The sequence below is a fragment of the Delphinapterus leucas genome, chromosome 15 (genome assembly GCF_059928025.1).
Source record: "Delphinapterus leucas isolate spDelLeu-1000000601 "Yukka" chromosome 15, BTC_Dleu_Yukka2, whole genome shotgun sequence".
NCBI lineage: Eukaryota > Metazoa > Chordata > Mammalia > Artiodactyla > Monodontidae > Delphinapterus > Delphinapterus leucas.
In genome coordinates, this window is record NC_143143.1 from 28423950 (window position 1) to 28441156 (window position 17207).

The 17207-nt window shown below is 43.4% G+C and overlaps 1 protein-coding gene across 1 annotated transcript; it reads left to right on the plus strand.

Moving 5' to 3' along the window:
* The first annotated feature begins 686 nt into the window (after positions 1 to 686).
* On the plus strand, positions 687 to 14076 carry RSL1D1 (ribosomal L1 domain containing 1). Its single transcript, XM_022552232.3, has 9 exons — positions 687 to 1153; positions 1980 to 2119; positions 3918 to 4056; positions 5130 to 5278; positions 5366 to 5467; positions 6749 to 6842; positions 6928 to 7053; positions 9439 to 9711; positions 11844 to 14076. The coding sequence occupies exons 1-9, from the start codon at positions 1055 to 1057 to the stop codon at positions 12168 to 12170; spliced, it is 1449 nt and encodes a 482-aa protein (XP_022407940.2). The 5' UTR covers positions 687 to 1054; the 3' UTR covers positions 12171 to 14076.
* Positions 14077 to 17207: the final 3131 nt, after the last annotated feature.

Here is a 17207-nt window from a genome sequence, read left to right on the forward strand (position 1 = left end):
CTCAAAATCTTCTGTAGCTAATTGCAAAAAGAACCATCCTGAATATCCATCAAAAAGCTCCTAAATTCCCTTTTGTTTATCTACATGGTGAAAGGCCATACGGCTGTTAAAAAAGAGGCACAGCCTTAGGTACTGACTTGGACAATCTCCAAGATATATTAAGAGGAAATGGCAACGTACAGAACAATGGGCGTACAGGCTACTACTTGTGTTTAAAAAAGAAAAGAGAATTGAAACCCAGCCATCGCTAAAGAGAAAAAAGTGTAAGTATTTCCTAAACATGCCTAGAACATCCCTGGAAGGTTCCAAGAGAAACAGGTAACAGTGGTCACCTCTGGGGCCATGGGGAGGAAGGGAGGCTTCCTCCCGTTCTCCAGCCTGCACCTTTACGTGTACATGCTCTTACCTCCCCCCTCTGTGAGCCCCGAAGCTCAGGAGACTGGCTCCGGCTCACCGCTCGGGCTCCACACCGCTTAACGACGCGCCTGGTGTTTCCCGCGCACGAGGCCACGGAATCTTCACCAGTCAGCGGGGAGGGGCCCGCCACCCTGGCCAGGGCGGGGACTGTGGCTAGGTTCGCCCAAGGTCACCCGGCAGGTGGGTGATGAGGCCGCACTCCCCGCGCTCCCCACGCCCCACGCCGCCAGCCTAAAGTCGAGGGCTGGGGGGTCCACTGACAGCAGACGGCCCCACGGGGTGGGCGGACAGGCCTCATCTCCCGCCTCCGGGCGCTCGATTTCTTCGGTGGAAGAGTGAGAGCGAGATGTCACCAGGCTGCTCCCCGCGCCTCGCAGACACCAGGAACAGAAGAGAAAGAGAAGTAGTCCCTCTGGGAAGTGACAGACCGCAGGCGGGGCGAATACCTACCTCAGTTTGCTTTCGCCCGCCAAACTCTGTCGCCGCAACGCCCAGAGACTCGACCCCGCTCTCCCGGAAGTGATTCGAGGGCCTAGTCCCCGCCCCCCGACTTCCGGCTACGGGCCTGGTTTCGCGCGTGCGCCTCAGGAACCAGCTCCTGGCATCCGGATGCGCGTCTCCACGAGGTGAACGCGAAATGGAGGCCTCGGCTTCTACCCCACCGTCAACCTCAACCGCAACTTCAGCTTCGACTCCAGCGACCCCGGCCGGCCTGGAGCAGCTGGACGAAGAGCAGGTGAGTGGCCTCTGGGGAGGGGCGTTCGGAAGCGGGATGGCCGTGGCCTTGGGCGGCGCGGGTGCGGAATGCGGGCTCCGGGCCGGTGTGGGCGCCTCCGGAGCTTTAGGGAGGGTCGCTTGTTCGCGGTGCCCTCGGCTCACCCGCTGCTTTGTACTCGCGGGTAGACGCCCGCCTCCTCCAGCCCTGCGGCCTGGCTCTCTTGAGTTGGATTTTTTTGTTTTGGCTGCTCCGCGCGGCCTGCGAGATTCTAGTTCCCCGACCAGGGATCGAACCTGTGTTCCCTGCGGCGGAAGCGCGGAGTCCTAACCACTGGACCACCAGGGAAGTCTCTTATCTTGAGTTGGATTGCAGGTATAGCTTGGGATCCTGGGGTGAGGTCCACCTGGCTGTGCTTCCCTGCCTTTGACTTTGGCCAAGTCGCTTGATTTTTACCAGCCTCAGTAACTTCGCATTTAAAATGGGCTCTGAGAGGAGGTGATGCACCTAAAGCGCGGTAGCCAGGGAGCCTGGCACATAATAAGCGCTCAGGAAATACTAGATGCAGGTGTATTGCGCTTTTATTGGTATTACTGCCTTCATCATCCAGGGCAGGGGAAGCACGTTCTCTCTGTCTCAATGTTATATTTAGAAGAGGTTCGTTTCTGTAGACGATGCTATTAGCTTAGGTGGCTACATTCCTCTGATTACAAATTGCAGGATCCTAATGGATACGGTTGTGGAGGTTACCTGCTAAAATAGAAATTTATCAGGGACAAATTCTGGGGCGGGGGCAAGTTTTAAATTCTATTGAGATGTAATTTATTTGTGTATCTCCACCTTGCAGATTAAAAAGGCAGTAGAAGCTCTGTTGGCACATTCCAGATCCAGGAAAAACGCAAATGGATTGCTTTTGAATGAGAATGAAAATTTCTTTTTAATGGTGGTATTATGGAAAATTCCAAGTAAAGAACTGAGGGTCAGATTGTAAGTTCTGATTTTCTACCTTTGCTCTTTTTATCTGCTTGGCCATTCCGTGGAACTTTAACAAATGGCAGCTTAGTTTCTGGTGGAAACTTTGCAAACTCGGGATATCTTGAGTTGAAATAATTGTGCCCCCCGAAAACCATAGGTCTTCAGACATTCTTAAGTTTTTTAGGATTTCAGATGTGCTTAAGTTTTCTAGAAATGTCACCAGTTTTCTGGATGTTTGCTGGACAGTTTGACCTAAGCTGTTCTATTGAATCTGAAAACCTGGTTTTTGAGAGGACAGAGGTTAGAATAAATGAACCAGCTTTCATATTTTCATAGGATCTGTTATCTTTCCACGTCAAGCTAGTTGCAAGCTAAAATTCCTGAGGTCCTGAACTCACTCCTTTATACAGACAATTAAAAATTTGGCAGTGATTTCCTAAGAGAAAAAAACCCATGGTGATAGCACATTCTTATTGCTAGGACTCGTAGGTGAGAGATGCCCTCTCTGCAGAGTTGCCAGATTTAGCAAATAAAAATACAAGCAATTTTTTAGATAAGTAGGTCCCATGTAATGTTGGGGACATAATTATACTTAAAAAATGGTTCAGATTTAACTGGATGTCCTATATTCTGTCTGGTAACCCTGCCTCTCTGTGGAGTCTCTCATTTCTTGGGTGTTAAAAAGCCAGCTGTGCTATAGAAAGCAGTGTGTGGGATAGCTTCTTTTTCTTTTCCCCATAAAGGTGGGTGATAGGGGTTAAGAATGACTACAAATTGGAAGGACCCTTTTGACCCTCAGACTCTCTCTTAACTCATCCTCACAAACCGCACCAGCCAGATTGCCTTAGTTATTGCTTTATGTATCTGGGTGCATTCTTTATTCCATACCTCTGCCCAGGCGAGTTTTTGCTTCTGGAAAGCCCTTACTTTCTCCGCGGTGTTTTTCCAACTGCTCACCTCTTGGTGATTTCTGCCACTTGCCATCTCGTTTGCCAAGTCCTGCTACTGCAGATTGCTCTCTTTTTAAACTGAGGAAATGTTTCCTCAGAACATGTAGGCCTAGAAAATGAGCTAAACCTTTTTGAGACTCAACATAATTCATGTTTGCTGGTCCCTGTAGGTTTGCTCTGTTTTCTGTTTCTAGTCTTGAGAGTTATGTTTATGGAGCCCAGGGGTTTCTGCAAGGTAGAGTTCTGAATCAGAACTGTCCTGATGAAACTAGATTATTCTAGCACATGGTAGTACGTATGCCTATATAGCAACACGTAAAATAATAATAATTACATGTGCACTGTTTTGAGTGTCTTTGATTATATTTTAAGTCTTAATTGTATCCCAAATATTAGTTGATGTTTTGGCCTGCAGATACTTGTGGTGATTTAGTATTTGAATGTTAAATCTCTCCTCTGTACCACCGAAAACTAGATTGTTTATTTATTTATTTATTTATTTATTTTGCGGTACGCAGGCCTCTCACTGTTGTGGCCTCTCCCGTTGCGGAGCACAGGCTCCGGACGCGCAGGCTCAGCGGCCATGGCTCACGGGCCCAGCCGCTCCGCGGCATGTGGGATCTTCCCGGACCGGGGCACGAACCCATGTCCCCTGCATCGGCAGGTGGACTCTCAACCACTGCACCACCAGGGAAGCCCTAGATATATTTTTAAATGTTCTCAGTAGTGTATTTGCTTTAAAAGCATGAATGAAGTTTATTGAAATGGCAGTGAATTTATTGTGTATTCTGTGGGATATAAACATACATGTTATCAGTTATAATGCTTTATTCGTTGGTTCGTTCTCATGTATTTTGCAGGTCCTTGCCTCATGGTATTCGATCAGATTTAGCAGATATCTGTTTATTTACCAAAGATGAACCTAATTTAACTCCCGAACAGACAGAACGTTTTTATAAGAAGCTTTTGAACAAGCATGGAGTTAAAATCATTTCTCAGGTAATGAATAGCTGTAACTGACCAATGCTAAGCTGTCCATCATGGTAGCAGCTAGCCACACATGGCATTAAGCACTTGATACGTGGCTAGTCAGAATTAAGATGTAACACAAATACTGGATCTTAAGGATTTAATATGGAAAAAGAATATAAAATAATTTCTATAAATTACAGTTAAATATGGTATTTTAGATCTGTTGTGTTCAATAAAATATGGGAAAAAAAATATTTCTCAGGTAGGGAGCAGGTTAATATTTTCAAGACAACTAAAAGATTGGATTCAATTACAGTGACATTCCTGGTACATGTTTCTCTCCTAGGAATTTAATTTTTAACTTAATTTTCTCTTTTTAATTTAATTCTCATTGGCTTTAGGTAGGGCATATTCCCTCTTCCCTGTGACAGATGGGCTGTTGAGGTATGTTGACCTAAAAGCTCAACACATGCATCAGTAATGATTATATCTTGAAGATTTTATAGAACGCTGCTCTGTTGTGTCACTTCTCTCTCCTTCCAGAGCATCCTGGGTTTGCCTCTGACTTGGCACCCCTCCCCCTTTTTGTAGTCATTGGTTCGGTTTCTTTAGCTGAGGGTCCCAACTCATTTTCATTTGCCCCTGTGCCTGTGCTGTTTTAGATACTCACATGTTCGCTAAACTGTGACCCCAGAGCATTTTAAAATCCAAATGCAAATTGCCCCAGTATTTCTTCTTCTTGTTCAGGTTCTTAATTTTTTGTTTTTATACTTTTTTTCCTCTCTCTCTCTTTTTTATCGAAGTATAGTTGGTCTGCAATATTGTTAGCTTCAGGTGTACAGCATAGTGATTCAGGGTTTTTTGTTTGTTTATTTTGCAGATTATATTCTCTTACAGGTTATTATAAGATATTGGGTATAGTTTCCTGTGCTATACAGTAAATCCATGTTGCTTATCTATTTTATGTATAGCAGTTTGTATCTGTTGATCCCAAACTCCTAGTTTGTCCCTCCCCTCCCTTTGGTAACCATAAGTTTGTTTTCTGTGTCTGTGAGTCTGTTTCTGTTTTGTATATAGATTCATGTTTTTACATTTTCTAGATTATCCCCCTCCGAACTTTAAAAAAGGAATATAAAGCCTATGAAGCTAAGCTCCGCCTCTTGGGTAGTTTTGACTTCTTCATTACGGACGCCAGAATCAGGCGGCTCTTACCCTCACACCTCGGGAGACATTTCTACAACAGAAAGAAGTAAGTTTCTCAGCAATGACTGGACTTTAGTAGCGTGAAATTTATGGGTGTGTATGTGCTGCTGTAAATGCCTTTGTATTGTTTTAGAGTTCCAGTACCTGTAAACCTTCAGGCCAAGAATTTATCCAGAGAGATCAGTGACTGTGTAGGGGGAACTGTCTTAAACATCTCTAAAAGTGGTTCTTGCAGGTAGGTAAAAGGCGTTAAGGTGTGCCTCTGTTTCATTTTATATTTAATAATGATTTTATAAACTTTTTAAAATAAGATAGTATTAATGAAACCAGACTCTTCTGTTAAAACTAAAATTCATTCTTTAGAAGTATTCAGTTCTCTAGAACAGTGCTGCCCCCTAGAACTTTCCAAAGTGGTGGAGATGGTCTATAGCTGTGTAGTCTCATGCAGAAGAATGAGCCACAGATAGCTGCTGAGCACTTGAAACATGGCTTCCACAGCTGAGGATCTGAACTTCTAACTTTACCTGATTTTAACTAACTTAAATTTTAAAAGGCACGTCTGCTGATTTTTACTGTACTGGATGGGCACGCTTTTTTTTTTTTTAATTTTTTGGATGTGCCGTGCAGCATGTGGGATCTTAGGTCCCCAAGCAGGGATTGAACCCGTACCCCCTGCATTGTGAGCATGGAGTCTTAACCGCTGGACCACCAGGGAAGTCCCTGTACAGGGCACCTTTAGATGTTTAGGAAAACAGGAGAATAAGCCTGGTTCAGGGTGTACTTGCAGGTCAGTGACAGTGGGCACACAGAATGGGCAGAGCCCCGTCTTTGTCTGGAGGGAGGTAGGAGCATCAGCCCGTCTCATCCTCATTCTGCACTCATCCTGCCAACAGCCAGCCTGCCTTTCAGCTCCCATGGTGGGGAGAGTGGGGGCTGCCAGGACCAGCGGACCCAGTGGCTGAGCAGTGGGCATTTCTGGGCTTCCCCGTTGGCTTGCGGCTGCCCTCTGCTTCAGCTGAGGGGATGGTTTTGCTCTTGGCCAGAAGAAGCTATTACACGAGCAACTGTTCATTTTAGAGGTGGCCGCTGTGTCAGGGCAGTGGAGCTATAAAGGTAGCAAGCAGTCCTCCTGGGGGTGGTCCTTTTCAGAACAGCCGCTGCTGGGGGTAATTGCCCTCAGGAAAGCTTGAGGGCTGACTCAGTGACCTGTGTTTTCCAGAATGAAGGTGGAATTCCCTTTGGCCCTCCCCACTGCCCCTCCCAGCCTCACATGGTTAGGTGCCAGCTCCTCAATCACCTCTTGTTGGTAGGGCATATTTCAGGAGGAGGGCACTTCTAGAACATGAAGGATGATCATCTTCCTTTAAAATAAATTGAGAACGTAAAGATTTCAATGACTTTACATTAAAAAAATTTTTTTTAGGATTGTGTATTTCTCACATACCTGCTTATGCTGTATTTTGAAAACCAAGTTATTTTTTCAGCTCTCTGTGTCTAATGCTTTATTAAATTTCAGTACCATCCGCGTTGGTCACACTGGGATGCAAGTTCAGCACATCGTGGAAAACGTTGTTGCCGTCACAAAACGGCTTTCACAGAAACTGCCAGAGGTACGGTCTCGCAGATGCTTCCATTGGCCGTTCGTTTAAAGGAACAAAACACCTACAAATGATGTTACTCTTCTCTCTGTTTCAGAAGTGGGAGAGCGTGAAGCTCTTGTACGTGAAGACTGAGAGATCGGTTTCCCTGCCTGTCTTTTCTTCATTTGTCAGCAGTCGTGGTGAAGCCAGGGGACTACGCACACAAAATCAGAAGAAGAAGGTTAGTAGAAGTTCACATCCCAGGCAGGCGTAATCAAGGCTGTAAGCGCAGCCCAGGAAGAGAGAACAAAGGCTCAGAAGGGGCCTGTGCAGTGTCAGGAGGAGCTGAGAGGAAGAGGAAAACCGAAATCAAGTCTATTCAGTATTCATACATGGTTATTTATGGGTGAAATTCAAGATCATATGAGGCTGGCATACCTCTTGGTTTTGGTTTGTAGGTTTTCGGTGCTGCTAGTAATATTGCAGAAAGCCGCATGAGAGAAAATGGAACTTTTTGCTATTGGCTGGACCAATCTCCTAGTTTATTTGGTCTTTCTCCAGCCATGTTCATCAATGTGTCCAATGAGTTTTTAGACTCAGTCTTTTAATTTTTTGTCTTCTAGAAGTTCTGTGTTTTATTCTTTTTCAAATTATCATTACGTTTTTTTGGTTTCCTGTTATCTAAATAGTCTTCCAGTTTGTCTTAATTCTTAGAACCCATTAAGCATAGTTGTTTTATTGTCTGATAATTCAAACCATTAGCCGTCTTGGTGATGTAGCGGGTTGTCTCTACCTGCTGGTTCCTGTGTACTTAGTTATTGTGGACTGTATCGTGGATAGTCCATTTGGAAAATTATTTGTAGAAGTAACTTGAGGGGTGGGATGAAGATCTTTCCCGAGAGGATTTAGACTTATGGCAGCCAGGCACCTTGGGGCACTCTCAACCCAGAACCACCTAGAAGCACACTCAAGGCTTGAGGTTCCCTGAATGATTCAAATCCACCCACGGTGACAAATCCTCACGGCTCTGCCCCCTGTTCATCTCTATACTGATGGTCCGACTCATTGGGGTCCCAGCTTATTGTAATGAGAATCCCTGCCTGGTATGGACATTAGGATTTGATTTCTCCACTTCACACCCCTGCCCTCCTGTGCCCAGTCATAACAGCTGTTAAAAGTTAGGGATCAGCAAATACTCTGGGGGCAAACATTTCTTACAGTGTGTAATCAGCTCATCAGTGCTTTTATGAAGAAAGTTGGTAATATTTTACCCTACTTTTTACTTGTTCTCACAATCCAAAATAACATAAACTGCTGCTACTGGAAACAAGAAGTCTGAACTTTTTGCTGTTTGTCAGATTCAGTTGAGGGCTTGGTGACAATGTTGGAATTGCTGGTTAAAATGGAATTTTGTCACAGTTATAGATGTTATCTAACAGTACTCTGTGGTAAGGATAATGGACCTCTAGCTATGTAAACTCGCTACTGTGTTAACTCTCAACCACAAGCTCAGGCAGGAAAAAAATACCAGGGTTTTTTGTTTCTGTAGCAGCTTCACGGAGATGTACATCTCATACGTGGGGGGATTAGTTCCAGGATCCCCCCCAAGGATGCCAGAATTTGTGGGTGCTAAAGCCCCTTAGGCAGCATAGTATTTGCACATAAACTACACCACATTCTCTGGCATCCTTTAAATAATCTTTTTTTTTCTTAATATTTATTTATCTATCTATGTATTTAGCCAGCTAGCTATCTAGCTGTGCCGGGTCTTAATTGCGGCATGCAGGATCTCCGCTGCCTCATGCGGGATCTTTAGTTGCAGCATCTGGGATCTAGTTCCCCAACCAGGGATCGAACCCGGGCCCCCAGCACTCCCAGGAGCACAGAGTCTTAATCACTGGACGCCCTTTAAATCATCTTTAGATTACTTATGGCTAATACAATGTGAGTGCTATGTAAATAGTTGTCAGAGTGCAGCAAATTTAAGTTTCGCTTTTTGGAACTTTTTTTTTTCCCTTGAATTTTTTTTTTTTTTTTTGTGGTACACGGGCCTCTCACTGTTGTGGCCTCTCCCGTTGCGGAGCACAGGCTCCGGACGCGCAGGCTCAGCGGCCATGGCTCACGGGCCTAGCCGCTCCGCGGCATGTGGGATCTTCCCAGACCGGGGCACAAACCCGTGTCCCCTGCATTGGCAGGCGGACTCTCAACCACTGCGCCACCAGGGAAGCCCCCTTGAATACTTTTGATTCACATTTGGTTGAATCTGCAGATGTGGAACCTGCATATATGGAAGTTCAACACATCACATACTATACAATTCTGGATTATTCGTAACTCGCCTGTAAATGAGGTTGACTTCCACACAGCTGGTGACTGCACACTTCAGATACCCAGATTCTGAATATAATTTACCACATAAAATGCATCTTTGGCTGGGACTCTGAGGCAAAGCAGAGTTGGGGTTCAAGTGCTGGCGATGGGATTCATGTGCTTGGATCTTGTACAGGTCAAGGCCCTTTCAGGGATCTTATGGATGACCTGACTGCACGTGCTAAGTCTGTGCCATTTATTTACCAACAAAAGAGTCCCCCATTAAAATTATGCTTGTTTTTTTTTTTTTTGGTAGGTATCAAAGAAAAGCCAAAAGAAGAAAGAACGTCTTAAAAGACAGCAGGAAAAGAAAGGAAACAAGAAGCTTATGAAACAGGCTGGAAAGGCTGCACCAGCCCCGACTACAGATGCACCGGCCCCCAAAACTGGTGGTGCTCCAGCCCAGGACCCGGGACCCCAGAAGGAGACCAGTGGGGTGAGCACCCCCCCTAAAGCTCAAGACGAGTCTGAAGATGAAATCCCACTGCTGGTACCAGTGAAGGAAACTCCAGCTGCAAGAAGCGTAGAGGTATTTTCATTAATATTTAATATCCATCATGGACGGATTCCAGGGCTGCGTGTGCCAGGCAGGCACTTGGTGAGGGACGGGAACTGCTATGCAGCTGGGAGGCATCGTTTATAAAACTCTGTTCTGCCAGAGATTGTGAAGTCATGGATGAAAAATACTAGGGTAAATCCCAAGAACCCCTGACTGACTCTATCCCCCTCCTAAATAGTGAAGCGATGTGTAGTCAGCACAGCCTTTTGTGTACCTTGGAATCAAGGGACACTCGGCCATATTAATAATTCTAAAAAACATTGCCTGTGGTTTTGAAAAGCAGGTTCAGTTTCTGAAGGTGAGTCCTCAGTCACCACATAATTAGTTTCAGAAAATTTACCAAGGGAAACTTGGGTGCTGGATTCTGCCTCTGAAACCTTTCAAACACCCCACCCTGCATGGTTCTTACAGAAATCTGACTTCATGGGTTTCAGAGGAGGTGATTTAAAGGAACTGAGTTTTTTTGTTTTGGGGTGCTTTGATAATGTTTTTTTGTTTTTGTTTTGTTTGTTTGGCCGCACCACGAGGCTTGCGGGATCTTAGTTCCCCAACCAGGGATCGACCGCGTTCCCATGGCAGTGGAAGCGCTGAGTCCTAACCACTGGACAGCCAGGGAATTCCCATTTTGATAATGTTTTTGCTCATACTCATAGTATCTATCCAAATATTGGGGGGAGACCTCTTGAAAATAAGGAGAGAAATGGGTCCCTAAGAGAGTAGAGGGCTGCCCTCACCACGTGTGCATGAGACTCATGGCCCCTCGGCACAGCCCATTAGAGTCAACCCAGGGCTGTTACTGCACTTTACCTATTATGTATTTTTTCCTCACAGTAATCCTTAACATCTTCAACGGAGTTATAATTTTCCTCTGCTAGTGAAATATTCCTTTTACAGTGTCCCCAAGCTGCTAGTGAGGTTTTCTTTTTAAAATACTTGAAATTAATGTTGATCAGTATATTAACTGTAGGCAGTATAATTGTTTCTAGAAGAAGTAAGCTATATTTGTTATAATGGGACTGGCAGGTAATGTGTTGGAAATTAAAGAGTGGAAAGCATAGCTTCCTGGGTAGGTGATACGCATCAAGAGTGTAGAAGTGTTGGGTGTTCCCTGGCAGTCCAGTGGTTAGGACTCAGCGCTTTCACTGCCAGGGGCCGGGGTTCGATCCCTGGTCAGGGAACTAAGATACCACAAGCGACGAGGCGAGGCCTAAAAAAGAGTGTAGAAGTGTGTATGCCCTTGGAGCCCATCTAGGGAATTTGATGAGGGGAAAGATATGAAAGTTTCAGCATTGTTCACTGTAGAAGCAAAAGTGAGAAAATGCTATGTACCCTTGCAGTAGTTTTTATAAAGTTATTCAAGATAACGTTTAGTACGAGTTTATAGTGCTTAGGAAATACTAATGAGATAGTTGGGGAAAGAGCATAATACTTGGCTTTTAAATACATACTCATGGGGAAAAGGTAGTGAATAATATTAATATTGTGTGGTAAAGTTATCAGTTTTGTTTTTTATATTTTCAGTGTTTTTCAAATTTTCCATCTGTTTTATGTTAACTCAAAAACAAAGTTTTGTTGGTTGTTTTGTCTATATAACCTCTTTCTGTGTGGGACGGAGTCCATTGCTGGAATGTTGTCCTTGGATCATCAGCCACATCATCTGGGGTGCTTGGAAAATCCAGGATTTCCAGTCTGGAACACGGTCCCCCCTTTTGCTAACTGGCACCCCAGTTGGTTTTCACACACTGTTACGGAACCGCCTGCCGTAACCCACATGCGAGGAATTTAAAACTGGAGGTGAAGAAGAGTCAGGATTTAGGTCACAGGTCTTCCCACTGTGCTCCCAGTGCTTCTAGGAGTCCTTAGCCCCAGCCATAAGGAAAGATGGTTAGACCAGGAAGGTGCCAGGGTCCTTTTTACAGTCATTAATAGTGGAGTACAGCTGCCTTTCAAAATGATTTTGAGGCAGGAGGAAAAAGCCATTCCTCATTCATCGTGCTGCAGTTTCCCTCTTAGGGGTTCCCTAAATTTTAAAAACAGTGACTCTTAGAATTACATCATCAGTTGTCTGTCCCACACCACACCCACTTTTTTCTTTTTCTTAGACACAAAAAGATGCTGCAGGAAAGAAGTCTCCAAAGAAGAGTCCTGGTCCCAACACACGTCATGGGAAGAAGAGAAAGGCCTCCCCAGCTTTGGAGACCCCAACAGCTCCGGAGCCCAAGAACCCAGGTAAAGGCCCAGGGAAGAAGGCAAGAATCAAAGAAGAGTTGGAGAAAGAAAGAACCTCTTCGCTGGGGAAAAAAGACCCAAGACAGACTCCTAAAAAGCCAGAGGCCAAGTTCTTCACTACTGCTAGTAAATCTGTGAAAAAAGCTCCCCGTACCCCCAAACAGTGGCCCAAAAATCCCAAAGTACCCCAGTCAACCTAAAATCAGAGACTCAACCAGCAGGCTGCTCAGCAGAGCTATCTAAAGAGCTTGTAAAACATACCTGGGTCCTGACCTCTGTTGGAACCGCTGAGTGAGGCCTAGACTTAAATAGTTTCTAAAACCTCCACAAGTAATTCTCATACACGTTCATGGGTGTAAGAACCAGTAGTTTGAAGTAAATCCATTTATTTCATTGCTCTTTGTATTTGCTAATGCAGTAGAGGGAAAATACAGTGCTTCTCTGTGGTTGTGTTTTTTTATTATTAAAGTAAACATTTGTTTCTCAGTATAAAATTGGCATCCCATGTCTTGTTGGTTTCACTTGAATGCCTATGATGTGACCCTTTTCCTCATCTGCTTTAAGTTCACGTGACAGCTCCACCACAGTAATCTGTGCAAACACATCCAAAGCTTGTTTGCAGGCCACTGATGGGCTCACTGCCTGCAAGTCAGCCGTGGCCCTCGTGCTGAGATGGGTCTTAGAAAAGGCCTTGGAATCGAAATTAAAATAATCGATTCCAGGACCCAGATGGTGATCAGCCAAGGTTGCAGATCACTGAGTTAGCATACATTTGTTGGGGGAGGTTAACGTGGAGTCATTCACAGAGGCACTGGATCGAATCCTGAACGCTGGAGGCAAGAAAATATTTGTCTTCTATAAGCCTTTCCATCTTCCTCCAGATTCCTCCTCACCCTAAACAGACTTATTTTTATGTGACAGCTCTAGGGTAGGAAGCTTGGGAGAGTAGACTCTTAAACTTTGGGTCATTGTCAAATATATCCTGAGGCAGTAAGTGACTTTTCAGGTACTCGGCCTTCCCTGCATTTGAATTGGGGTACACATCTCTAATAGTAAGTGACATAGTCAGTGTAGTATAGGAAAGGCCAAAGTGAGGCATGCTTTCAAAGGTAATTAGGGTTCATGAACATAACGACTAAAGGAATCAAAGCTTCAGATGGTTCTCCAGCAAGTCAAGGAGTTGAGACAGCTTTTTAAATCATGAAAACCTCTGAAATACAAAATAATTTGTTTTTCATTCCACTGTCCTTTTAGGCTTGTAAAAGTGAGTATACTACATTTAATGTAGGGTTTTAGTGTAATTGATTTGTTTACCATAGAAACGAAACTTATTCAAAGATGAAGATTTAAGTCTACTGCTTTGCTTAGGGCAAACTTACCTACCTAATCATATAGTCTGTGCTCTCCATGACAGTTTTCTGGGGTTAGCTGTATGTTTTTTTAATCCCATCCTCTAGCCAGCTAAAGATTTTGCAACACCCAGTGGTTCTTTGGCCTGTAGCTTAGTCCCTGTTGAATACGAAGCAGATGTTTACCTCCCTGTTCCACTGCGCGTCTAGTTTCCCTCTGTAGAAATTCTCATAGCTCTCTATGTTGAAAAGAGCAGATTTACTTAAGTTTCTTGAGCAGGATGGTAGTTTTTTGACAATTGAAGGCCACAGTTGAGTTAGAGATAATTCTGAATTGTAATGAAAATGTTCACATCATGGTGCTAGATTCCCAAGGCTTAAGTTTGGGAGGCACCTTACCTCATGGCTGCGAGGGCTGGGAGCCAATAATGGCCTATCCAGGGGCCAAGAGGAGTACTGGAAATCTGTGCAGTAAATTACATTGTTTTGTGGAATAAGAGATCGAGTATGTGGCTTATGTTTCAGTGGAAGTCAACCCTGGGTTTTCTGGATTCATCCTCCATGCCATAGAGATTTAACGGACAAAACCAGATCTGGTGGGAGAAATTTGCCACGTTTTTGTTCTGAAGAAATAATTGAATCTTAGTTAATTTGTTTTTTAGGAACTGTAATAAGCATGGAAATTTTAGTATTTTAAATGCCTTGAATGTATTTAAGACTGTCCAAGTGTTTAATAAAGGTTACATTTTATTTCATAGTCTTGAGAAATATTTGAATGCAAAGAAATTGCTAAGTCATTTTGTCTTGTCACCAGACCAAAAACACTTTATGTACTTCATTCAGTTCATGGATGTTTAGGGTTTAATTAGCAAAGAAGTCTTTTGTCATTTAATTAAATATTTGAAGGTTCTGCACTACCTGCATTTTTCTCTCTTAAATTTGCTATGTTTTCCTTGCCTGCAATTAGTGTGTTAGTAGTCGCAGTGCCAAGATTCCCAATTAGGACTTTAAGAAATGCGAGAAGCCCTCATCGGTGCTTGGATCTTAAAGGAATGAATGCATGTGATAAAAGACCACAAATAAAATTTTGGTTATAGTGATTTCTGTATAATGGTCCTGGAGAGAAAATGGCAAATTATTTAGGTGGATATATTTAATCCCAGATTCTACATCTTAGTTAATACTATCTTAAAAGGATTAATCCTTGTTTGTATAACTCGGGGCATTTTCTATACTAGAAGCTACAGGAAATAGGGCATGTGTATGATTTTGACTCACCTAAAAAGATGTCTCTTAGCTATCTAAAAGATGTTAGCTTATGTGAATCGAACAATCAACTTTTCATTACAGATTTCCCTCAAAATCTATTCCTCCAGTGTACTCAACCTTACAGTCTCAAAAACTGTTGAGCTCAGCTGTTGAGCTACCAAGTTTTTATTTCATTCACTCAGCCAGCCACTTACCCACATACCCTTTAACCATTAAGTTTCTACAAACTGCCAAGGTACTAGATTTGAAAAACTAATACACAAAACACAGCTTTGCCCTTCAAGAGATGCCCTAGTCTAGTTAGTGGAGTGGCATCCTCAGAATTTTGATACAGGGGCACAGTTTGGCTGCAAGGAGGTGGGCCCGGGGGTTAGGGAACTTCTCTTGATGTCTGTCAAATGTTTTAAATGTAGAATATGCTTTTAGAAGGAAGTGCTAGTGGAGATCGTAGGAAGGGACTAGAAAAAGAACCAGACATATAGACCAATGGAATGGAATAGAGAATCTGGAAATAATCCCTTGCGTTTAAGCTCAGCTGATTTTTGACAAGGGTGCCAAGACAATTCAGTGGGAAAAGACAGTCTTCAACTAATGGAAAATAAAATGGGATCCTACACCTAAATGTAAACGCTTACAAGAAAACACAGGAGTAAATCCTCATGACCTTAGGTAAGGCAGTAGTTTCTTAGCTATGCTACCTAAGACACAAGTGCTAAAAGAAAAGTTGAAAAATTGGACTGCATCCAAATTTGAAATTTCTGTGCCTTAAAAAACACCATCAAAAAGGTGGGGCTTCCCTGGTGGCGCAGTGGTTGAGAATCAGCCTGCCAGTGCAGGGGACGTGGGTTCGATCCCTGGTCTGGGAGGATCCCACATGCCGTGGAGCAGCTAGGCCCGTGTGCCACAACTGCTGAGCCTGTGCTCTAGAGCCCGTGAGCCACAACTACTGAGCCCGCGTGCCTAGAGCCCGTGCTCTGCAATAGGAAGCCACCGCAATGAGAGGCCCGCGCACCACAATGAAGAGTGGCCCCTGCTCGCCACAATTAGAGAATGCCCGCGTGAAGTGGTGAAGACCCAACGCAGCCAAAAATAAATAAAATAAATAAAAATTAAAAAAAAAAAAGTGAAAAGGCAACCTACAGAATGAAAGGAAATACGTACTTGAGAAGGAATGTGTCTTTAGAATACATGAACTTATAATTCAGTAATAAAAAGACGATCCAATTTTTAAAATGAGGAAAGGATCAGAATGGACATTTGCCCAAAGAAGGTATACAAATGGCCAACAAGCACGTGAAAAGATGATCATTGTTAGTCATCAGGAAAATACCAATCAAAACCACAATGAGGTACCACTTCACACTACTAGGATGGCTGTAATCCAAAAGACAATAACAAGATAGATGTGGAGAAATTGCAACCCTTATTGCATTGTAGGTGGGAATATGAAATGGTGTGGCTGCTTTGGGAAAGTCTGTCATTTCCTGAAAGGGTTTAATACGTAGAGTTACCGTATCCATTCCTTTGTATACACACAAGAGCATTAAGAACATAGGTCCACAAAAAGACTTGCACCTGAATGTTTATAGCTGCACTATTCTTAGTAGACAGGAAGTGAAAACAACCCAACGTCCACCAGCTGATGAATGGATAAAGGAAATGTAACATATCCATTCAATGGAATATTATTCAGTCACAAAAAGGAATGACTTACTGATACATGCTGCAACATGGATGGACCTTGAAAACACTATGGTAAGTAAAAGAAACCAGACACAAAAACCATATATTGTAAGATTTCATTTATATAAAATGTCTAGAATAGGCAAGGCCATAGAGACAGAAAGTAGATTATTGGTTGCCAAGGTCAGGGGCAGGGAGGGGATGGTAAGTGACCACTAATGGGTACAGGGTTTCTCTCTGGGATGATGAAAATGTCCTGGAATTAGAGGTGATGGTTGTAAAGTTCTGTGAAAATACTAAAAACCACTGAATTGCACACTTGCAAAGGGTAAATTTTATGTTACATGAATTATATCTCAATACAGCTTTGATAAGAAAAATTTATGTTCACAGAAGCAAGTTCAAACTTCTCATTTACAAATATAAAAACACATTTGGGAGTTTTATTCAATATTTAATATCACCTAATAGGGTATATTTTATTTTAATATAATTCTAGAATGTAAAGAATGTTTTGCATTTTCCCCACAAATATCATATGGATGGCTCTAAATCCCTTCCAGTTTCTCTCTGTGTACCACACAGATATTGACATGTTCCAAGTATGCCCTAACGTGAGGAAACTATGTATCTACTGGGTTAGCAGAAAGGGAATAATTCTAGAGCCAGATGGAGTTGAGTTTCAATCCTAATTCTGTTGTTTCTGCACCACCACTCAACCCTCACCTCTCTGAGCCTCAGATTTCTAATTTATAAAATGGGAATTAATGTACTTACTGTAGAGGGTACTCACAAGATTTAGAGTTATAAAAGTGGCATGTAGAGAGGAGGAGTCAAGATGGTGGTGTGGGGAGATGCGGAGTTAGCGTCTCCCCACAACTAGGACACCTGCCAGCCACTGCTGGGGGACTTTGACCCCCAAGGAGACAGGAGGAA